Below are 24,088 nucleotides of genomic sequence, written 5' to 3'. Positions count from 1 at the left end.
GTATATTCAACATATTCTATTATGGCAATATAAAATTTTTGAGGTTTTTGTATTGTTAATTTGTATTCAGTGTTTTTAAGCAGTAGTAAGAAATAGTTTTAAATAAAAGTAGAGCTCAGACAGCTGTGTTAACCTTTGGAAATGTTGAAAGATTTTAAGGAAAAAGCAGATGGTGGGACAAGAAAAGAGGTTAGGATTGAAGTTTGGTGAGAAGCTAAGCCACAGAAATTAGGAAAATGTGTAAGACCTTTTAAAATGAGAAACATGAAAACTGAATTTAATGGACTTCAGGAAGTAAAGTATTCATGAGTCAATGCTACAGACAATGACAAGTAGTTTGGAAGGCAAATCAGTATGAGCAAGTTACAGATTAACACTTAGGAAGGCTAAAGTTTGGTTGATGGGGGATTGTTACGCCAGCTCTTCCATGGGCTGTATTGCTGTGTCTAAAAGCAAATGAAAGAAAAGCGGAGTATTTAGGCGAATTGGATTCGCACTGTATTTGTAAAGGAGTTGATTGACTGAGAAATTTAGCAGTTTGTATATGTAGGGATATGGAGAGAATGATCATTGACAAGATTGCAAAATTTGGAAGTCTTCAAATAGTAGGTAGAAACATGTTAAGGTGTTGGAATAGAAAAAAAAAATAATATCCAGGGAAAAAAAAAAAATAATATCCAGAGAGTACAAAAATAATTTTGAGGAATGCATAGATGAACCCTATTATGGAGCAGGCCTGCAGGGGCCATTGACTTGAAATTCAAGCTTCCTAAGATTATGATGTTCATTTGAAAGAAATTAGGAAATAGTGTAGCTTATGTAGGTTTACGATAATGAAATGTGTAAGTATTCAAGTGTTTGATTTCTATTCCAGGTTAGTCCAAATGCTTTACTGAAGTTTCCTAAATAGTAGCGCTGTATTAAATTTTGAGGTGAAGAGTTGAACTTCATTGTAATGATGTAATGAGTTACAAACAGCTTATGCACTCATGCTTTAAGTTACCTTTCACATTTTGTAAAGACCTTTCCAAGATCAGTTTCATAATTATATTTATGTAGTAGTCAAGAAATAAATGGTATGTGCATTTGTTTCCTGAACTGTTGTTTTGTCTGAATAAAGTAAGTATACTCATGATAAGAGCTTCTTGTGGCAAAGTATTTGTAATGATTGACAATTTTTTTTTAATTACTGAATTGGTAGGTTTCTTAAAACAAAAATAAATGGGGCTTATACTCAGAGAAGAATTTAATCCTTGAAATAGAAACACTTAAAGCAATGAAATTTTCCTGATCCCATGAAAGCGAAACACTTAAAGCAATGAAATTTTCCTGATCCCATGAAAGCATGTCAAAAGTTTTAATAATGTTCAGTACTCTTTTAAAAAAAAAGTAATGATTGACAAGCTGTAAAGTTTAGGATATTTTTATGTTTGGATGATCTAGCCTGAAAGTTAAAAAGGTACCTATGTATTTGGTATAGGATGTTGATTTTGTAGTTGGTTTTCAAATGGTTTATGTAAGGCTTGCTGATTTTTGTAAGGCCTTGCATGATTGAGGTAAATGCCTTGTTGACAGATGTGCCTGCCTTTGTACCTCAGAGTACAGTACCTCAGAAAAAAAGATATTGCCACTACTTATCAATGTGAAACTATAGGAAAAGAACACCTTTGTACTCAGGTACTAAATGTTTATTACTGCTCTAATTATATACATCTTTTCATTACTGCTACAAATGTTTAGTACTTGGAAGTTCACCAACTTTAGTTTTGTGTGAATCACTGTACATTTAATTGCATAATGAGTTTGATGCAGTGTTGAATATATTTTTAACAGGCCTGTACTAGTTCTGAAGTGTGAGCAAGGATTTGTTGGATATAAGACTTCAAACAGCCTTAAAATGGAGTGCAACAAGGCAAATTACGAAACCATCCGTGTTGAGAGGGGTGAACAAGGCCAAGTATTTTTCAGAGGTAAGTTGTGTTAGGTGTTTCTGTAATTGTTTGGTAATCTCTTGTTTAAGAGTTGTCAGTTTTGCATAGGATTATTGTACTGAAGTGAGGTTTAAATTAAGAAAATATAACCAGCATTGGCTGTGGGTTAGTTTTTAATGTCTTTTCTGAAGCTTGGAAGCTTACTTTGATCTACTGAAAAATAACATGCTTCATGTAATATGTATCTGAATGCATATGATCTTTAAAAAAATGCAAAACACACTTCTTAATTGTGTAGTCTTTGCTGGAATAAAGCACAAGGGGATATAAAATTTACGACAACCTTAATCATACAGTCATAAGTAAATTACAGTATTCAGAATGTTGTTAAACTACTTGTCTCATATTACACTACTGATTTATGATTCAAGGTAACTTGATAGATAAGGCAATTATAGCAGTCTTTCTCCAGTGAAGTAATTATAATGAAAGTCATTTCAGTGAGAAGCCATTCTTATGGCTAGAGTGATGGGCCTGTTTTTTTTTTTAAAGCATCTCATTCTTATTGTCACTGAGATTTGAGTAATTATCTGTACCTTTTAATTGCCTGTTATGCAGTTACATTTTTGTTGTAAATCTTTTGTGTTAACAGTGCTTGTGTAGAAAATGTTTGCACTGAGAAGTGCCTTTACCTCTTAATTAAGGTGACAATAGTCCACAGAAAATGTTGTGGATCAGGGAAATTGTGGAACATCCATGGCTTATGTGATAGTCAGGCATCCTCTTGAATTTTTCTCATGATGCCAGGGTAGGGGTAGGTTAACACATATATAACCAGTAATGTTGCGGAATGGAGGATCTGTTCCTAATCCTTAACTAGTCCTGCAACACTTAAATGAAGCTGTTCATAGAGGTGTTCAGCCAAGGTGCAGTGTTAACTGATGCTGTATAAGTCAACCCAGCTCCTTTACTGGCTCTTAACCTTACCACTGAGAAACCTCTCTGCTTGCTGTAATGCTAGGTTGTTATCTATCAACCTAATTTTTAAAATTCCAGGTTGGAATTACGCATATGTCCAGCTCACTCATCTTACTCTGCACAATTTCCACAACCAGTACTAATATTTTTCCTGGGTTCATGTGGATGCTAGTATTTTATGTGGTGCTTTTCCTTTACAACTATCTTAAAAATTGGTTTCTTTATTCTGGAGCAGCATCCAGTACTTTCACCTTTAGAACATGTTTTTATACCTTTGAGGTGTCGAAGACTAACTTGAAAATATTCAAGAACACATTGATTGAACAGTAGGTGAAGATTCCAAGAAGTGACTGTTCAAACTTGTATTGCAATTGGAATCCTAAAGGGCAATTGGATTCATAAAGGGCCATCATGACTGCCTGTAAGGAAGGTTACTCTCCAGAAAGATGTGACATAAGCAGTAAACTCCATGTGGAGAAGAGAACTACAATTGACATCAGGCTGTAAGGAAACACTTCATGTTAATCAACTATTCATCCACTTTGAAAATCAGTAGTAGCTGGACTGCACTCAATGGATCTTGAAGTGCTTATGGCCTCTGTCCATTCTTGTTGTCTTGCAATGAAAAAATGGACAATTTTTTTATAAGCATTGGAGGTGATGCTACCAAGTTTACAGTAATCTCTGATTACCGTAATCCTTTCTGAGAGTATGGCCTTTTTGAAACTGGGCACTTGTTAGAAGTGATGACCTTCACATTTTTGGAAATATAAGCCCTTGATCAGTTGCGCATTCTTAGGCCTCTTGACACAAAGTTTGAGAAGTCTTCAACTTAGTTGCTCCTGTATGTGGATCAGTTTCATGAAATGGTGTTCTTGACATGACTTGATCTTTCTTGGATATTCTGTAATAATAATGGAATGTGTATACTCATACACTTTTAATCAAGGAAATTCAAGTGATGAGAAGTGCAAAGTTTTCAGAGCTTAAAAGAATAAATTCATTTCTCCTGATGAACATGGTATACAACAGACTATAAACAGAAAACCATCAAGATATCTAAGCCTCATATTGGCATGTGCTCTTGCTGTTGGATAGATGTAGCAGTGTGTTTGGCACCTGATGAGTATTACTGTAGTTACCTTTCTTCAAAAGGCTGACAAGCACTTACTTGGTAAGTTTGCTTGCAATGACAAGGGAAGAAGTGAGAAATAACGGATTTATCTCATTGAGGATGTGTGTTCAATCATGATATGATAAAGCAATCTCTTTTTACTTTGATGTTGAATACTTTATGTATCTAGGATATCATTAGCAATTAGTAAGCCCTATAAATCTGTGTTTTAAACTTTAATTTTTCGGCTCCATCAGCTGTCTTATAGTAACAGGTGTTTTGGTCATTGTCTATAGTATTTATACCAAAGTTCTTGGTAATTTTGCCACAGTTATAGAGAATCTTTCATGATCAAGAAAGCACAAGAACTCAGGAGAACTTTCACTGATCCAATAAGCTTCCCTTCTAACCTCCACTAATGAATTCTGGATCTCCTTCCTCTGAAGAGGTGAGGGGTACATACTTAGATAGTTAGATGGTTATACTTGAGGGAGTTTTAAATTTCCATTTGTGCTTACTTTTGAGGAATTTACATAAGTATCTAGAAAACTGGATGCTTGTAGCTACCTCAAGGAACACCCTTAGAAGATAATTCAGATTTATTCTAGCTTGTGCCAGGATCCAAGCCACAGGGAACAATTCCAGTCCCTTTCCTTTGCAACAGCCATTGTATTGACTACCCCTTTCAGGAGTTCTTTGCCAGTAGTCTTATCTTGAGACATCTTTTTTCCAGCTCTTTCAGGATTCAAAACACAGGAGGGTTATCATTATAACCATTTGTGGTGAAAGCCGCATCATTTTCTTTCATGTCCCCCACCAGGTTCTTACCAATTTTTATCACTGCTGGCTCCTTTTTTAAGGGCTCACAGCTCACCTCTTGAATTAGATAGTGAGAGCAACCAATTTGGAAGGTTTAACATATTTAACCAAACAGTTGGTCTTAAGACCAAGGATTACATACACTGATGATTTTGTTGATTGCATTAGTCTTTCAGATGTTATATATGCTGTGATGTAGTGTAACAAATAAATTTTTTCATGCTCATGTCCTCTCCCATGAATTTTCCACTACTGTATGTGTCCGTATTTCATCTGCAGGTTATATATATGGTCAGTGGTTGTTATCTGTGTTTGTTGATTTCCTCGCCAGTTCTTAATGTCCTCCTTGTTGCATTAATCTGTTATGTCGATTTTTGCAATGAATCCATGGAACAACTTGGTTTATATTTTCTAGAAATGATAGTAAGGTTATACCTTTCAAGTATTTCCTCTGCAATCCAATCAATTTTATGACTCGTGTATGCATCCTTTACAAACCACTTCCATGAAACTTATCCTGTATGCCTCCTCTGCAGTCGTCTTTCACAACTCTCCTATATGTATCCTTTACATTCAACATTCTTCCATGAATCTCCTATATACTTCCTCTGCAGTCCAAGCTTTTCCATGAATATCCCATAAGTTGCCTCTACAGTTCAAGTTCTTTTTCATAATCTTCCCTAAGTTTCCTCTGTGGTCAAGTTTTTTTCATTTGCAGTTTGTTCAGTTTAACATCTAGACTGCCATGTCACTTGCACTAATTCAGTCTCGTTTGGGTTAGCTACCACCCTAGGTCTTAAAGAACTCATCGTTTTTGCAGAGTTGAAAGTCAGTGCAAATGTTCTTATGTTCATAAATGTCAAGACTTAGTAGATGTTGTGGTCATTATATATTTGTGTAACATTCCTGCAGTTTTGGTATCTGTGGGTATTTACAGCTTGACCCAACATTCTCATTTTCGTTTCCTGGTCTGAAAATATCTAGCTCCTTCCATATATTCATTTTGTCACCTACTCTCCATTTTAACATACCATGCCTGTGAAAATAAAAACATGTGTTAGATTGTTTCACATTGGATGAGTTTTAAATTTCCTTAACCTTTCTGGGGTAATTTAATGTTATCAAAAGTAGAAAGGTTGGTACTACAAAAGCTATAGTTTTTTAAAAGAAAGATTAAGGAGTAAGATTAAGTTCATTTGAGTGAAAATTAAGATTATGAAGTTAATTGGTAACTAGGAAGAAATTTTTACCATTAACTGAAAAAGTAGCCCCTCAAAGTTGAAAATGCAATTGGATAAATTAATTGCAGAACAAGTGCAAGAAAATGCAAACAGAATTGATATAATAGCTAGTAATAATGTTTTATACAGCAGTACACATAAAAGTAAATTAGCTATTTTCAAAGCTTTTATCTTTATCATATATATTACCCACTTCTTGCTTTATGAGTATTCCTAAGGGTACAGTATTTGGTAGTTGAAGGTTTTTTTTTTTTTTCTACTTTTAATACCATACAAATTTTCTTGCATTACAATTTGATGTACTAACTGAAATAATTTTTCCTTTAAAGGTCAGCAGGGTGGATACTGGCATGCTTGTGGTGATGGGATCATGGCTGATTCTGAAGTCCCTGAAGGATTCTTTATTGAGTTACGTGAGGCAACGAGGATGTGTTTGAAGAATTCTTCTGGTCAGTACATTGTCACTGAAAAGAATGGAGGGTTTAAATTAGGTGATACAGATCCTGGTCATGCTACTCTTTGGGAGTTCTAAGTGCTAGATATCTTTAAGTTTGTGTAAGGCAAAGGAAATAATCCTGCCGTCATTATTAGCTCATATAAAGTGGAATCGAACTTTTAAAAAATGGTTTTATCAAGGTAGATACAACTCCATAGATTAGAACAGTCATTTTTGTCTGACATATCAATATCAGGTTGAATGTAACCCACATGTAATCCAAAACAATGTTTATGAACATTAACCTTCAATGTCCAATAAGTGTTAGAAATTCCAAGTGTTAAAATTTTATGACAAGTGTATTATGAATGTATGTGAAACTACACAAGTGTATTCATAAATACACAGACTTATGATGTTTATTTCATATTTTTCTTTCATGAATTTGTTTACTGAACACTTGATGTCTGGTACACAAGTATTTAGTGGAGATGTTGAATTTATTTCAGAATTTCTACCAAGACCATAATTTATCCAACTGGTCAGTTAATTTGGGCTGTACTAAAGTGGCAAGCTGTAGTAAATATATCAGTACGATATAATTTTCTGTAATGAACACTGCCAGTTAGTCATGAAACAGCCTTGAAAATTTCAAATACAGGAATAGGAACCACTGTAGTAGACTTTGGACACAGCATAGTCTTAAGGTTACTCTTAAATGAGTGTTGTCCATTGGTTTAGCTGGAAACCTACTTTAAATAGAAGTACAGTACTCTGTGTAGAGTACATGATTAAGTTTGCCAAAATGGCATTTTATGGAAATTTACAAGAATTGTGAATATTGGATGTTTTATGCACAACCAAAGTTTTCTTATATCTTTATATGTAAGTAATTAAGCTGGTAAGATGCTATTTCAATATTGATACTGCTTCCACGAGTCTTTAGGCTAAGTAAAATAACCTGTACTTAATTTCTACTTTTTTACACTTTCTACAAGTTTGTGATTGTCGTATTGTTGATTTTTACGTACGAATGAAGTAAACTCCATTGAAATTAATTGAAAGTAAAGAAGCAAACTACAGAAGCTTTATTTATAAATTTTGATTCCATAAAGAATTATGTGATAGTTCCAATAAAGCATGATGCACATGTTAGCTCAGTCAACAGTTCAGTAACATTGCTTGCTTAGTGGACAGGCTGCTGGTGTCATTGTGCCCAACTGAAATTAGGCAAATGAGTTTCAACAAGTAGTCCAAAATGAGATTGTACTTATCTGCACAAAATAACCCTCAACACCTACTATGTAAGTGTGTGTATACTATATTTTTCCCAGATCACTAATGCTGTGCTCAATATGTATCATTAGTGTGAGTGCACAGTATAGTATATAGAAGTGGTTCATTGGTGCTATAAGCTTAGTTTCTTTCCACCATAAAAGTTCCACCGTATTTAGTGAAATATTGTACCATGGACTTGTTGAAGGTTATAATGTAAAATGTTCTACCAGCAGTCTCCTTGCTCTTGGTGTTATCCCCGCAGCCTCAGGCAGCGGTAACCAGCCATTGCATTTATGGAAGGCAAGCCCGGCCCAGGACAGTCCGAGGCTTAGCCTCCCAAAGAGAGAGCCCCAGCTGTGCCCATTCACGCTACACCTGCCATTATTGTGTGTGTCCCTGGTTTGTATTGCACTTCGTCACATGTTCTCTCAACTTTTCCAGGCATTATGAATTAACAGATTATTTAACATTTATCAGCTGAAAGTTTCATTAATGAAGATTGATGTTTGTCAATTGTGGTGTAATGTATTTTTTGGAGACTATGCCATTGTCAGAAGTAAGGGCGTCAGTCCGCACAGCTGGTTGCTAATTGCCTCCGTTCCTTAAATGTTGTCTGTCATAGAAGATGCAAAGTAGTTTGTATTTAAGTCTTTGTATTATGATGTGCTTTAGATAGTAGGATATACTTTTTATTTATTGCATTATTGTATAGCATTATAAACTGCTTCTTAATAAAATTAAATAAGTTTTTTCTTGAGTTTTGATATGCCTAGAACTGGGTTTTGAAGGGTGTTGACAGGTGCTGAATTATATTTACCAAAGCATTATAACATTTAAACAATTTTTCTAATCTTAAAAAAATTCCTTTCCACAAGAGGAAATGTTTGATTATTGCAATTTCGAAGGCAGCTTGCTGTACTTGAAACTGCTAAACAGCAACCATTATAGTCAGTTCTAGTGACCAAAAGTGAGGGCCAAAATAAAATCAAAATCACTGCTTTCAAAATGTCTTTCCTTGACTGTCACCCTGCCAAGCCAAAATCCAAGTGGCTTCATTTGTAAGTGGCACTTTAATCTCCATTTACAGAGAAATGGTATATGCAGATAACTGGCAAAATAAAAAGGGAACTGCATATAAAGCAATAGCTTTTTCTGAAAAAAATTGTAATGAAACATTTCCTAGTGCATACTGTTACTTCAGTTGCAGTGAAAGACTACTGTGTTTTTGATTGCCAAATCAGTGACATTTTGACTAAGGACTTCACCAGGCTAATATGAATCAAAATAATTCTCCTGAGAGTGTATTAATATATGGCAGACCTTCCAGGTCACTGGTCAAAAACACAAAAAACTGTAATTTTGAAATGTCAACATCATGACCACTCAAACTTGAAATAGTGAAGGTAAAACACTGCCAACCAGAAAAAAAGACATATTGCTCTGTGAAAGGTAATCATTTACGAATTATGAAGATATCCTCAATAACTCTTCTGCTATAGCCACTAAAAGCCTATAATAGGAGATGCAAGACTAATTACCACTTAAGTTGTATTTGGGACACTGCAACAAGCATCACCATACACGTTGTAAACAATCCTTGTTGAGCACAAGCCTCAAAATACAAAGGAGCCATAAGCTTGCAGATTTTTCCAACAGTGGATTTTTGAACTCTATAATTCCTCCTCCAGATCCAGCAATGGTGGCATTATGTGAGACAGGTTAGCAGGGAGAGGCACTGAAAGGGGTATCAAGAGACTTAAAACTGCACCACGTGATGAAGTTTCCTTCTGGGGTAACACTGGGAAGTAACTACTCGTTCCTTTCCTCTGGTACCAAAGGTTCTAAGGCCATACAATACTGAACAGGCAGTTTTTGAGTAGTGTACCATACCAGTGTTAACTAGAGATATGAATTAGGAGGATTGTTATTCATGACAATGTCCTTCACTTTCCCATGTCATTACAAAGATCCTCATATTTGAGGGAAAAGAATTACTGTCAAAGAATCATACTACTGGAGAACAAAGGAACGTGAATGCCACACTTGTACATCTGAACTGTCATTCCTGCTTGATGTATGCAAAAGGCTCTTGGATGAGTTTATGCATGACTTGTGAGAGCTAAAATAAGTTAATTACGCACCTTCAAAGAATTACATTAGGTCTGTGCCTCTAATGTCAAACATTTTGTGTGAGACTTCCCCCTTTGTGGGGTTAAACATGAAACGAGTTTTTCCACTATGCACTTTCTGCCCAAATTCTCCTCTAGTCTATGCCCTTTTCCATGATTTTCTACTGCTGCTTCCATATCTATTGCTTTTCTTACTATTCTTACCTAAAATCACATGCGCAAACTATCACAATCTTTTGGGATCTCAGTCCACTTTCCAAACACTGGATGCTGCCAAAATATAAAAAGATCAATCTCCAACATTTACTGGACAGTTATAAGCCCATCCTCCCTTACGTATATACATGAACAGTTCTGTACGGGATAAAAACAAAAATCACCTTAATTATAGTTTCTGTCAACTTGCTGATTTTTAAATACATGCACAATAGAAACCCAGTATGTTGTCCACACACTATCAGTACAAACTGCTGCTTCCTATTTTTGGTGCACATTTTCATTTCTCTTCACCTTACAACCATCAAGTTTATATTAAATGAATTTATTCATTTGAATTTAGTCCATGGTCCAAATCTAGGATGTACATAAAGTCCATGGAAAGAAGTGCTTTATGATTCTCAAAGGCAACCCAAAAGTGTATGGCAATTTCATTTGATTTACCTGCATGATACAGTACAGTATCAACATTCATATAACAGTATACTATATGCAATTGAAAACTGAATTCAGTTCTTGTTTACCAACCACTCAAATCTATCTGTTCTTCATCAGAAAAACCTAGAAACATGTTCCATGCAGTTGGTAGTCCAATCTAAATGCAGTTCTTGTTCAAGGGGGATTTGGACTGGGGCTCAGATCTTTTACCTGGTTGTTATTCACATTTGGATATTTTTTCTACCCAGCTGAGGTTGACGATGTGCTCACTGTTCTTTCTAGAGGAAATTTACAGAATAACTCTATTTGTTACTGTACCTGTATGTTGTTGACAGTCTTCATTGCTTTTCAGCTTTAACGAGCCTTTTCCAGAAGCTTTTATCCTGTGCCTAACTTCCTCTATTGTCTCTCATGTCTCCTCCATCTTCTCTTAGGCACTCCTCCCCTTGGTGCTTAAAACACTCATCCAGGAGGGCAACAATACTGGGCAGTGCTGTCATTAATGTGTGTGTTCAACTAGTTAATATGATATGTATTTCTACAGGTTCACCAACTGACTGATTCTTTACTAGATATAGGAAACTAAATGTACGTAGCATCCCCTGTTGTTTCCTGACTTTCTTTAACACTGACCATTTTTATGTATGCATCCGATTCTCTGGCATGATGATACAAGTGTGTAGGTTGTTTCTGTTATGTTTCATGTCTAAAAGGGGTACCACCTAATAGAAATGTCAAGGTTCCCCACTAACAGAGGACAGGCTCAGAAGACTAAAATACCCTACTTGCATATAGTACAGTATCCTTGAAGTATATTGTTATAAAAATACAGAATTCATTAGCTTTTGCAAGCAGTAGCCATGAATAGCTACAGAAATCTGTATTTTTACAATAATAAACTAAACATAATGGCTCATTTTGCTCCTGTTGTTTGCCCAGCCATCATGTCTAATTACATTCTCCTTTTGTAAGTGGCACTATCATTTGTCAAATTTGCATTTTCTTCTTTTCTAGTAATCTAGCTTAGTGGAAAACTGAGTGTGTACTAAATTGGGACCAGCCATTTGTTGTTGTCTGATAATTCATGTCAAGAATCTGCATTTACAATTCTATATTGTCTGCTCCCTTGGTGCACACACATCTGGGGGAATGTCTCAAGACTTGTTATACAGTGCTATACAAATTTCCAAAATCTGCCAACAGGAGCTAGTAGGTTCAAGCTCTCTTGTCATCTCTCATTTAGCAATTAAGCCGACCGGTCAGAGAGGCGGACTCTTTGCTATCCGTGTAGACACCCCGGGATTATGTATGTAATCAACGGATAGGTTTGCTTAAAAGCAAATGGGTGTTACAAACTATTACACACACAAACAAAGCCACTTCAACATCTTCTAAAAACATAACAGACACCTCACACGTCTCGACTCTCGACCTCACCGCGTGACGACTCCTTGCTGCTGGGAGAAAGAGTGCTGGTGAACTGGTACAATACATGAACACAATACCGTGGTCTAAGCAATGTCAGGCAGGGCAGCCGATCGGGACTACAAAGTCTACCCCAAAGCCAAATCAAAGTCCTTCAAAAAGAAGGCATCACAGCAACCCCATATAGAAATGGGAACAAGCTGGGAAGAAGCAGAAGATATCCATACCTTTGTGCTGTCACCCCTATGATCTAACCTAATACTGATGCATCTTGGCATCTTCATTGAAATAGATGTCTTAGTGCCTTATGGTTCTTGTGGTAAGGATGTTCCTTGCTGAGTTGAGACACATGACAGTTATTCACCAAGTCAAGACTACACCTGGCTTCCTACACTTCAAGTTTCCAAGTACTGTATCAGTTTTGACTTTCATTTACATTTCCCATGGTTGTGAATTCCATATTCTCCTGATTTAGGTTCCCTTATCTTACACACCCAGGCCAAGGTAGTACAAGATAATCCAAGCCACAAAGTGACAAAGTCACCAAATTCTCAGATCCATTTCAGTCCCCTTGATGAAACGGGACCCTCGTCTAACATGATTATCCTGCTTGGGGTAATCTGTCATCCACACTACCAGCTGGAAGCAGCTTTACTGTTATAACCAGTCTTCCTTTGACTTCTGATAGCCTTCAAAATTCTACGGAAATAATTGCTGCTGACCCTGTGGACAAGTGACAGCTATGGGAAAAAAAGTCTTTACTCCAGGGAAAAAATTCAGTCTCAGACAAGAAGCACATGTGATCAAACAAACCCATTGCTTATTCTAAGATTTTTTCTACCAGTGTGCACGAAAACCTGCCAGATTTTCAAGAATCAAAACTAGTGCAAAATATTCACCAATAAAACTAAATCTTTTAAACTAGTACACAACATCCTCTCAAAGAACCCAAGCAATCATTGCAGACAGGCTGAAGTTCTCCAACTATTAAGAATTCACAAGCCTGGAGCATGAGCTGTAACAAAGAACAGTCCCCTATCTCTGTATCATGATGCTATGCAGTCATAAGAGATGATCTGCTGATCAGCAGAATTTTCTGATTATTGCCAACCAAATTCAACCATATTATTTGACAAAACTTTGTTTACTTCCTTTAGGTTTCCCTAAATAGCACTGTACAATGATGTGCTGGTAACCAAAAAACCTCTATGTACAGTACTTCCCAAACACAAAAAAATCAATAAAAATACCCACTACAATTTTGTTACCAATAGAGGCTTGGTATTGAAATTTCCCATGTATTGTAATGAACTTTTGTAAGTGCTTAAAAACTGTTCTCTCTCCAAAGTGCCACTACGATGGGATAGACTTCATCAACAAATATCAAATGCATGCTGCTTGTTGACCCACTGCCCTCCCAATCAGGATAAATCAATTCAAATTAAATACTACTATCATATTTGGAGCCATAAATTGTATGCCCTGAGAAAGTAAGCACATTAATACCTCCAACACTTTTTGGTATTAACCACAAGGAGGGATTATGCATAGAAAGGTTGTGTCCAAAGACAAGAGAAAAGCCTACTTCCTGCATTTCGGATCCTCTGGAAGCTCATCTAGTTTAACACTGGCAAAGTGTGAAAATGTAGATAAAGAGGGGACCCTGCCTGCATCCAACAACATAATGGGGCAGGATTAATGTCTTGCACAATCTTAGTAGTTGCTTGCTATCACTGTCTCATGTAGTATGGGAGAGCATTTTTCACAAATCCAAGGACTGCACACTTGGACTTCAGCCATCTGAGATGATTAGGAGTCAGTTGTAGAATATTACCCATGTATTGGTTCCTGTCACCCATGGAATTCTTTGTTCATTTCATGAAAATTATAGAAATTAAGTTCCAGATATCCCAAAGTCTTACAAATACCATCTTTTCCATAAGTTCAGCAGTTGGCTTAAAAAAGGTTGTCTTTTCCAATTTCAGCCATGGGTAGTACTCACAATTTGCAGACACATGGAAATATGCTTAATACAAATAATTTTATATTTTATGGATAAAGTCTAATCACGGCATATGGAATGTCACGCAAGCCAGGAGCAGATTCTCTAAGCCTGGCTACTACTCACTCAAACTTTCATGGAGAAGGTAAATTACACAACACTTCCCCTTACATGCTGCAAGGTGTTACTTTCTCCTCTTCCTATGAGAATTAGTATAAAAATTATCATACAAATGCTCTGTAACTTCAATAGCAACTTGCCACAATATTAACTACCCTCTGGAGAACAGCAACATTGTCATTACTAATCACTAGTACTGGTGGTTTACTACGGCTTAGTTTACCAGCTATTTTTCTTATTCCTAATTTTTAACTAAAACTGCACTGTGACCTCTTGCTATTCCACACAGCAGTAATTCTACCTTTTGTCTCCTGTGCCATATTTTAACTGCTCTCCTAGTTTTAAAGGCCACAAGACATTCAGAGTTCTGCAATGGCAAGTTTGTAGGAAGGTCAACGTACAAATGTTCTAGCTGTTTTCAGAATGGACTGGAGACTAGCTGTAAAGTGGTGGTGTGACATTTTTGCAATCATAAAAACCTCAAGTGTTAACATCTGCAGGGTTGAATAAGATATCCTCAGAAAGAAAACTGATTAAGTGGTACAACATAACCCCGTTTGGTTAGGGTATGTTAAGAGTTGCCCATTAGTGTTCCCTGTAAAGTACAAATGAGGATCTGTCTTGTAACATTATTACTATACTCTGAACTCTTTTAGGGTTCTTCTCGGGCTGGTACTGACAGTGCTTCTGACAGCAGTGGCCCCAAGTTAAAATCTTACTCTGGGTTAGATATGTTTTTTCTGTGCACTAGATCTTACCATCTCTGTGAGCAATGGGTGGAGGAAGGAGGGTTTCTGGGGCCAATAAGTTTACTTCCTACATCACAGCAGTCATTTGCCTATCTCCCTGATATCCCATGTTGGTGGAAGGGGAGTGTGGGAGCTGATGTCTGGTCTCTAGGTAACTATGTAACAGTACAATGACCTGTTCCATGCTTCTACTGCTCATGGGTGACTTTTAAATTCTAACAATTACACTGAATTACTGAACTGAGAAGTCTTGGGAAGTTTGAAACCTTTAGTATGTAAGTTTCCTTGAATGACTTGAAAGGACCATTCTCTTACTAAATGCAGGCTTTACTGACAATTTGTAAAGCTTTGTTGCTAGTTTTAGACTGGTCCAACACCCTCCTCTTTAGAGACCTCCTGTAGTATTTGGTGTCTCTGATGCTGCACTTGAGGCTTCTCTGGGAGACTTACTTCTTGGTGGGAGGATTCTGAGCAAATCTCTGAACTGACTGGTAGTTCGCCTCACCTGGGACCTCCATTCCTGGTCACGTAAGAGCAAAGGAAGGTGACCCATGCCTTTGACCTGTTGAACATGCAAGATGTTCGACTGCCAGACTTCTGGGCCTTTCAAATTAATGGGATGTAGCATCACTGATTCCAAGAAAGGCTTGGATGAACCCATGTTGTCGGAGACAATAAAACTGAAGATAACCAACAGGTTTGTCCATTGTCAGTCCCTCTCTCCCCTTGCTAGAGAGAGGGTAGGACTCGCATCTATAAATCCAAATTGAGCTAATTATAGATATCATACTCAGTCATCTAGAACACCTGCATGCACACCTGTCCAGCACCTGATGGCTTGCTATCTGTCCCACTGTCCATTGGGAGAGGAATAGTATAAAAGAGGCCAGTCCCACACACACCACCTCTTTTGCAGCCATACACCTTAGGCAAGATGACACCTGTCCCCAAGGGGAGCTGGGTGAGCTATATGATTGCTGAGCAGCCATCACAGAACCCAAGGAAAGAGAGTCTAAGGAGTCTAAGGATCTATGGGCAATGTCCTGAATGGTAAAAGGGAAGGTGAATGTGGTCTGTCGTGACCACATTCCCATCCTTGATACCTGTCCGACAGGATCTTCCTGAATGTAAGAGGCAGACCAAAGATCCTGGCCTTGTGAAATCTCCCCAGGAACATACTGTTGTCCATCACATCAGCTGTGGATCTGTTTGATCATCACAAGGCCGTGTCCTTTCTAAAAATGTAGCAGGACCAAGAAACAACTCTACTTGCCTGTTTTCACTGATTGCATCTCCTCCTTACGCTCTCCCCTGTCTATGGACATTGACTTGGAGCCTCTCCTACTTAGCCTGAGTGAGTGTCAAGTGTGTGGATGCTTCTTCATCCCTGCACACTCCCACTTGGGAACAGCCACAGCATGGCACATTCAGGGCTAAGCCCCCAACCACATTCACGTGGAGGTTTGGAGGACAACGGGATGGCTCTTCTGAGAGCTTTTTCTCCCATGTTCATGTGAAGGTTTTGTAGCAGATGGATCGCTCTTCAGAGAACATTTCCCGCCACCATGATTGTGCTATCTAGACAAGAACTCCTCTTCTTCAAGCTTGCATAATTATGATAACTTTTTTTTTAAATCTATACGTGAAGGTCTCGGCAGAAAGAACTTTCCCCTCCTACTATCTGGGATAGAACAGCGGACGACAGTGGAATTGATCTTTTTGTCCGTTGTTGAGTAACAGGAACCAATGCCGGTTTGTCAATTTGGGGCTAAATAAGTACACTATTCCTATGAAAGTTAGAGCGCATCCAGTCCTTTTGTGCTGGGGTGTTTTGCTCAAAACCTTTGAAATCTGGGACAATGGAGAAAAATTTTTGTCCTCCCCTTGTTCCAGTCTTAAGAAGAGCATCTATTGCTGTTGCTTGACTGACCAGGTTTGGAGACAAATACATCAGGGTTTTGATTCTAGTATGTGGCGAACAGGTCCACTTCCGGTTGTGGAAGCATGTTGGCTATTATTTGAAAAAGTGTGGTTGTCCAACATCACTCTGTTGAGACTGTCGTTTTCCTTGATAGAGTCTGCTATTACAATGAGACCCCTGTGAGGGTGAACTGCAGAATGCCACTTCCTTGCTTGCGCCATCCGAGAAGGATGGCTAACATCATACTGAGAGGAGGTGAATGTGATCCAGACCTACTGATGTAGGATATTGTAGTTATGTTCTCTCTCTTCTGGAGGTTTGAGTTTTTGAGAGACAAAAAAAGACAGCCATCAGCTCCAAGAACTTGATTTAACAATTCCTGAGTAGCTGATCACCTCCCTGCCACCTGACCAATCACTCCCAATGTCGTCCCAACCTGTCAACGAGGCATCTGTGGTTTGTCACTCATACAGATGGAGGAGTCAGGGTGACCTGTTTCACCAAGTTCCTTTCAAATTTAAGGCAGATATCTCCCAACTCTTTTTATCCTTTGATGAGGTCTGTCTCATCTTTTTTTCTTGCATCACGATAGCCAAAATTTGTTCACACTTTTAGTTGCAATCTATGTATTGGATCTATTATGGTGAACTGCAGCAGGTCCATCATGCTCTGATTAAATCTGGAAACTGGGCTGTGCAAAAAGGAACCTTTGGGGACTTGCCTTATTCTGTTTTTCATTATGATGGGGAGAGACAACAGAGCCGTGAAGAGTATCCCAACACAGTCCCAGCCACTGAAGAAAGTGTCTGCTGGAGCATGAGGCAGGATGTTTTCAAATTTATAATAAAACCTTTTGACTGTACTTTAGTCTGTTGACCATTGCTCTTAGGTTTTTCAAGCACTCTTTTCTTGTGGGCCCCTAAATCTTTGTCTGAGTTCTCGAACAAATACCATTGCTAGTTTGACAAATATTCTTTAGGCAATGTTTAGCTGAAAGGACATGACTTTGAATCTGTTCGTATCTTTCCTTATTCGGACCTTAGGAAGGGGCAGAAGGGAACGGCTACAGGGATGTGCCAGTGTGCATCTTTCAGATCCACAAAACTGCCCGAGCCCCTTTTGAAATGATTCAATGTACTTGAAACGCGCGGTAATCATCAAAAAACTTTCGGCCAACAATGTATTGTTCAATGTCGATTGGTTGAGGATCACTCTTCGTTTGGATGAGTCCTTTTGAGGACACTGAAGAGACATACTTGGTGGCACATATGCATAAGTTTCGGTCCCCACAGGAAAACTTCCATTGTCTGTGATGTCATCGAAGCTGACCCCAACCAATATAATTCCTCTTGGTATCTGCCTCCTCCTCTGCCTTCACCTTTGATAGACATTTCAGGTGTTGTTTTCCCTTTTTCCCCTATGGGATGGTTTTGGACCTTGTGAAAAGGATGGCCTTGAAATGCTGTTGTCCCTTTGCAGGTTGTCCCTTCTGACCACCTAACTGTTTTTGAGGAAAATTTTGGGGGTGACTGAAACTTATATGATTTGATCAAAGTGAGCTTTTTTTTTGGGGGTTGGGTAAAAGGAAATTTTGGGTTCTTTGTTTCTTGAATTCCTCTTTTCCCATAAGGCGTACACTGTACAATTCTGTTGATGACACGCTCATCGAGTTGAGCCACAACAGATTCCTCTAACAGGTCCTTACAGAAGGGGTTAGAAATGTAACAATGCAGTGACACTGGAGAGTGATTTGATGGAGCTCTCAATGCTTCCATTCAACAATTTTATGTGCCATTCTAGGAAGTCAGAGTGCTTTCAGCAGGTTCTCATAAGACTTTTGGCCTCAACAACAAAAATTATCCTGGGATGTTCTGGAAGCTTTAAGATGGCAACTTCCCAGCAATTGCTAGAGGGTTATAATGCTGAGAGTCAGAGCCTTTGAGGGATGAAAAGCGACTACCAAAAATAGGTTTTTCCTACGTCAAAACCTGTTGTTTGAAGGACTGTCTAGGTCCCTCTATACATGAATTCATTGGAAAAATCACTGTCCTAAAAATTACTTACACTAACAGTGGGTCTTTGTACATGGTAAATATTCATTTACTGAGTTTTATACAGCTGCCATGGCCTGAACAAAACTGATGTACCACTATCAAGTTTAAAATGACAAATTTTAAATCAATTTGTATTTTTCATACCTAACAAACCTTCAGTCTTAATGTAAGGATAAATTCTCTGGCGCTAGCTGGAGTCGGGTTAAAATTAACAAAAGAAATTGGTGGCAACAGGTGTCAGCCAATAGGGGAGTAAAATAAAGCTACGTGACCTACTTTACCCCTGCTACGCATCATCAATTCAGTTTCTCTCTAACTGTCTTCGTAGCAAGACGGTTCGGTGCCCATCTTTTTCGCACTTCCTGCCCGCATATGCCTACTGCATTCTGTTTTTTTTTTTTTTAATGTATTTTTTGTTTTTTATCTGTCTTTTACTTGCATTTCCAAAAATGCAAGCCCGTGTTTCAGTTAAGCCTCCAAGGTGTCAGAGACAATGTCCTGGAGATGGTAACAACCCTCACCCCACTTGTAGTAGGTGCAGATCTAACGTTTGCAACGTAAGTAACCCTTGTTCTGTGTTGTCTTTGGTATCCTGAGCAATAGAAGTAATTTGCTGATAAGAGGCAGTATAAGAGGAAACCAACAGCGCCATCTTGGGAAGGCTACTTTTCTCTGAAGGCCGGTGTTCCTATTCCTTCTTGTTCTACCTCTTCCTTACCAAAGTCACCTCTTGCCGTTGCTTTATCTCTAAAAGATTATTCTCCCTCTCATTTCTCCTTTGGTTTCATCCTTAGAAGATTCAAGGGGGGTTCAGGTGGTCTTGTTTGTAATGTTGCTGCCCCCGTTCTTTTGGGGGCGGACGCTTCTTGCCCCCATGAGGGAGGAGGCAGCTCCCTCTATCAGAGAAAATTAAATTTATCACTCAAAGTGTAAATATTTTCATGGATAATAACAAAATGCACTGCAATTGCCAGAAAATTTTAATATATAGTATATTATACATATAATTATATATTGTATCAATAATACAACTTTATGCATGGATACATAAAAATAAAATAAACAAGTTTGACAGTCACACTGATGGTTAAACAGATAGATGAAGAGACGATGATTGCCCTTCATGCATATCTATCTATGCATGACTGTTTACATTTCTACCTAGTTGACAGAAGTCTGTTTAACTGGGAAGATAAGTATATCTTAGTTTAACCAGACCACTGAGCTGATTAACAGCTCTCCTAGGTCTGGCGAAGATTAGATTTATTTTTGCGTGGCTAAGAACCAATTGGTTACCCTAGCAGCAGGACCTGCAGCTTATTGTGGAATCCAAACACATTTTAGCGAGAAATTAATTTCTATCACCAGAAACAAATTCCTCTTGTTCTTCACTGGCTGGTCGGAGATTCGAACTCGCGACCAACAGAGTGGTAGCTAAGAACGGAACCCGCTCACCCAGCGAGGAACTTTAACTGGGAAGGAATTCCAAAGACAAGGCAAGTATGAAAGACACGCCAACCCCTGTAGAAGGGTAGTGCCGATGGTACACCTCAATGTGGTGCACTTTAGGCATTACTTAAGTTCTTTGCAGCATTCCTTTGGCCCCTAGCTGCAGCCTCTTTCATTCCTTTTACTGTACCTCCTTTCATGTACTCTTTTTTCCATCTGACTTTCCACCCTCTCTAACAATTGTTTCACAGTGAGGTTTTCCTCCTGTTACACCTTTCAAACCTTAGTGTCAATTTCCCTTTCAGCACTAAATCACCTCATAGGTCTCAGTGCTTGGTCTTTGGCCTAAATTCTATATTTCAATTCCAATTCAAGATAAACCAACATAAAGGAATATGAACAGAGATGGGTGATCTCCCTTCAACCTTGTGATAAGGTAAATATGAGACACACACTGATGAGGAACAGGCACATCTATACATGAATGTTTACATTTGTTCTAAGTGACTTAAAACCCTTAAACATGTAGTTGTTGTTACAATGACAAGATTTGTGTGACAGACATACTGCCAGACAGACAGGTGGACAATGATCTTCCTTCATGGACATCTATGCATGATGGCCTACCTTTATAACAAGTTTGAATGGAATCACTTCAACCATGTAGGAGTTTAAAAGATGGACAAAGAAAGGGAATACTATAGGGCCCTCTAACTCTGCCAGTAATACATACTGTACAGTAATGCAGAAACTACAAGAGTGTTTGACTGTATCCCCTGAAGTAATGGAAAGCAAATTCAAGGCATGCTCCCTAATCAGATTTGAGAACACTGCCTATATTATTACAACTATCATAAAGCAATTAAATTATAATTTTTTTTTAAATCCATTAGCATTTTAATAGTTTATACTCACAAAACCAGGCTACATGAGTTTAGAAACTATAACACATATCCATAATCAAAAATGCACACACAATTACAAAAAAAATAAAAATATATAAACAATACATTTAACAAAAAATTAATTACATACCACATACAAAAAATAATGACACCAAATAGGCATAAATCTGGCCAGCTGGTAAGCATTAAAAGTGTATCAACCTGCAGAACAAACAATAAAAGGTAATTCATTACCTTCAGTAGGTGAGACAAGGGAGTCAATCAATTGAGATTATCTCACTCTGCTTTGCTACCGTTTCACCCATTTGTAACCAGTACTCCATCACCTCAATTAGAAAACTGCTATATATATCAAGTTGGAGCAATCTCATTCAGTTTTGTTGATTTGTTGTTATATTAATAATGGCTTCTATCCTTGAAAATTATAGGTACTGTTCCTCAAAAAATAACAACTTTGGCTGCTTAAGAAGCCACACAGCGCTAGACATCTAGTTTTCAAAAGGTCTATCATTGTGCTACTTAGGGGACCAACTAGCCTAATTATTGGTTCTACATTATTATACTGTAGATAGAAATTCTTACTCCTCATTAGCTGTCTGATAAAATGTGCCAAAAACTCATTATTTTTGACACTCAATGACCCAGGATACTGCTGTTCTATTTAGGTAGTGATTCCAGAATCTATATGTACAGAAAAAAGGAAGGTTCTTTGAATGACCATTTTCTGCTATTATGATCAAATATTTTGCATAAGAAAAGTAGTTCTACTTGGCATTATGGTTATACTGATAAGGAATACCATGTGGGTATTTTGAACGAATTTGATCCTGGGGTCACTTGTTCTTAATTCATTTCTCAAAATCTGCGATATGAATCCTCATACCCATGTTGAAATTGGATTCTGTGGTCAAATACATTAAAGGCTCATAAAACAAGTAAAAACCTGAGAATGACCTGACCTACCCTAACTGAACTAACCAAACTTAACATAGGATATATTTACACTTATACTGTGTAACCTATGCCTGACCTAACCTTACCAAGGAGGTCTAAAATCACTGGGAAATGGCAGAGGTGTCTACCTACACCCACACAAACACTTCACAAGATACACAGTTATAAATTCAAGACCAATTAGACCGTACCTCGGATATGATGATGCTGTTCGCATTGTCCATGCAAAACTTGATACCCAGTCATCGGATTGAAACGGACATAAAAGTTTCAAGACAATGATGCTTTTCTACAGCCTGAAGAAGAAAACAAAATGGAAATGTTATCCTACATATCTGTACAAACCATTATAATCGTTACAATCTGTACAAACCATTATAATCGTTACAACTAAATTATTTTCTGAATCGATAAAATTTAAAAACAAAAAACAACATCCTAAATGAACTTGACACAGTTGTACTACCCTAACTTCACTCAGTACTGATTCACTTAACCATTTAATCCTACCTTCCTTAGACCATTAGTTGTAGGTCTGATGCCAGATACCAAGGCCAGCAGACTAATCTCTGTTATGGTCACCATTCTCTTTGCCACCACGGTCGCAGTAATCATTTGTTCTTTAAAAATGCCATACTATATTTATGCTAATCACGCGTTCTTTAAAGGAATCTTACTGTGTTTATGCAAGTCTGACTTCCGTAACAATTGTTTAATTTTCAACTTCTGCTACAACTGGGCACTCCCACAAATACCCTTACCAGCCTGTTTACCTCACTCATTCTCATTCCCACTCTCTCTCTTATTATCTCTCTAATAATGATCCTTTAATTTCTACTCGTACTGAGAATATTCTCAGATACTTAAATGCCAACTGTCTTTATTTGATCGACATGGTAACCGTCAGCACCTTACTGAGTCTTTCTAGTAGAAATTTCTACTAAGCTCAACAACCTTTTCATATTACAAGATATTATTACAAGTATTACAAGTAAAACGAAAGGTTCGCGTACCTTTCGTTTTACTGAAACGTTTCACAAAATTGTTCCAAGAAAACCTGTATCTGATAAGCGACTCTTCCAATAATATACCACTTTTACGATATCTAATCTATAATAAGAGTCGATGAAGGTGATTCAGTGTTACATATTATCAATTGTACCGGAACAAGCTACTGCAATAAGACAATAAATCAAAGTATCTGTTGACCTGTTATTAAATGTCAATCCAGTAAAACCATATTAAATGTTAAAGTGGTATGAAAAAAATAAATTGTACTCCCAAACTATATAAAATGACCAAGAAGTCTCTGTGACATCCTGAAATATACGATGGAAAAATAAGCTGTGGCTACTCTCCAAAAATAAGCCGTGGCTACTCTCCAAAAAAGGTAGGTCAGACCATGTGACGACATATGTAGTCACTCAAAAATGTTTTGCAACATGTTCCAGAAGTTTTCGTTCACCTAACAGTACTTTGTTCTTTTGATATTTATAAGGAAATGTAATTTTCTTATTCGATTTTGGTTATTAATTGTACGGTTAACAATATAAAAAAGAATTGTGAGTGAAAAAATCATATTACGAAAAATGACGAAACATTTTGAAAAATTTCACTTCAGATGATTGGGCAAAAGAGTCAAAGAAGAAACTATATTTCGAATCCAGATAAAAGCTTATTGACTAATAAAATAATACTGAATAAACATCAATGAAATTATATATAAATTAAGAAAGAAATAATTCAACCATTATCGTTGTCAACAACAAAAAGGAAAAAATCTCATAACGTCGTATGTTATTGTGTGACTCCACATTCGGGCAGGAAAGTTAAATTAAACTGTCTCGTCACTTGCACCAATAAGATGGGCAACAGACTCAGCCGCACCACAATCATTATCTTGCATAAGACTAATGTTTCTATCGTAGA

General features: G+C 37.5%; 1 protein-coding gene and 2 long non-coding RNA genes across 6 annotated transcripts in view; 1 reads left to right on the top strand and 2 right to left on the bottom strand.

Annotated features, from left to right (window-relative positions):
- Positions 1 to 8,547, top strand: part of singed (fascin domain-containing protein singed) — a 369,629-nt gene extending 361,082 nt beyond the window's left edge. For all 4 annotated transcript variants that reach the window (XM_067103402.1, XM_067103413.1, XM_067103385.1 and 1 more), the window contains 2 exons: positions 1,834 to 1,970; positions 6,413 to 8,547. In XM_067103402.1, coding sequence (XP_066959503.1) covers positions 1,834 to 1,970; positions 6,413 to 6,615 — 340 coding nt within the window. In that variant the 3' untranslated portion in view covers positions 6,616 to 8,547. The remainder of the gene's footprint in view (positions 1 to 1,833; positions 1,971 to 6,412) is intronic.
- LOC136838469 (uncharacterized) lies at positions 1,674 to 6,530 on the bottom strand. The gene is made up of 2 exons (XR_010853000.1): positions 6,391 to 6,530; positions 1,674 to 5,878 (listed from the first exon to the last, which is right to left on the bottom strand). It is a non-coding gene; the product is annotated as an uncharacterized lncRNA (long non-coding RNA).
- A 13,791-nt stretch (positions 8,548 to 22,338) lies between the features above and the next one.
- Positions 22,339 to 24,088, bottom strand: part of LOC136838445 (uncharacterized) — a 35,268-nt gene continuing 33,518 nt past the window's right edge. The window contains exon 3 of the long non-coding RNA XR_010852995.1: positions 22,339 to 22,455. This is a non-coding gene — a long non-coding RNA (uncharacterized lncRNA). The remainder of the gene's footprint in view (positions 22,456 to 24,088) is intronic.

The sequence above is a fragment of the Macrobrachium rosenbergii genome, chromosome 1 (genome assembly GCF_040412425.1).
Source record: "Macrobrachium rosenbergii isolate ZJJX-2024 chromosome 1, ASM4041242v1, whole genome shotgun sequence".
NCBI lineage: Eukaryota > Metazoa > Arthropoda > Malacostraca > Decapoda > Palaemonidae > Macrobrachium > Macrobrachium rosenbergii.
Note: the sequence above shows the minus strand (reverse complement) of the source record. Positions and strands in the feature narration are given on the sequence as shown.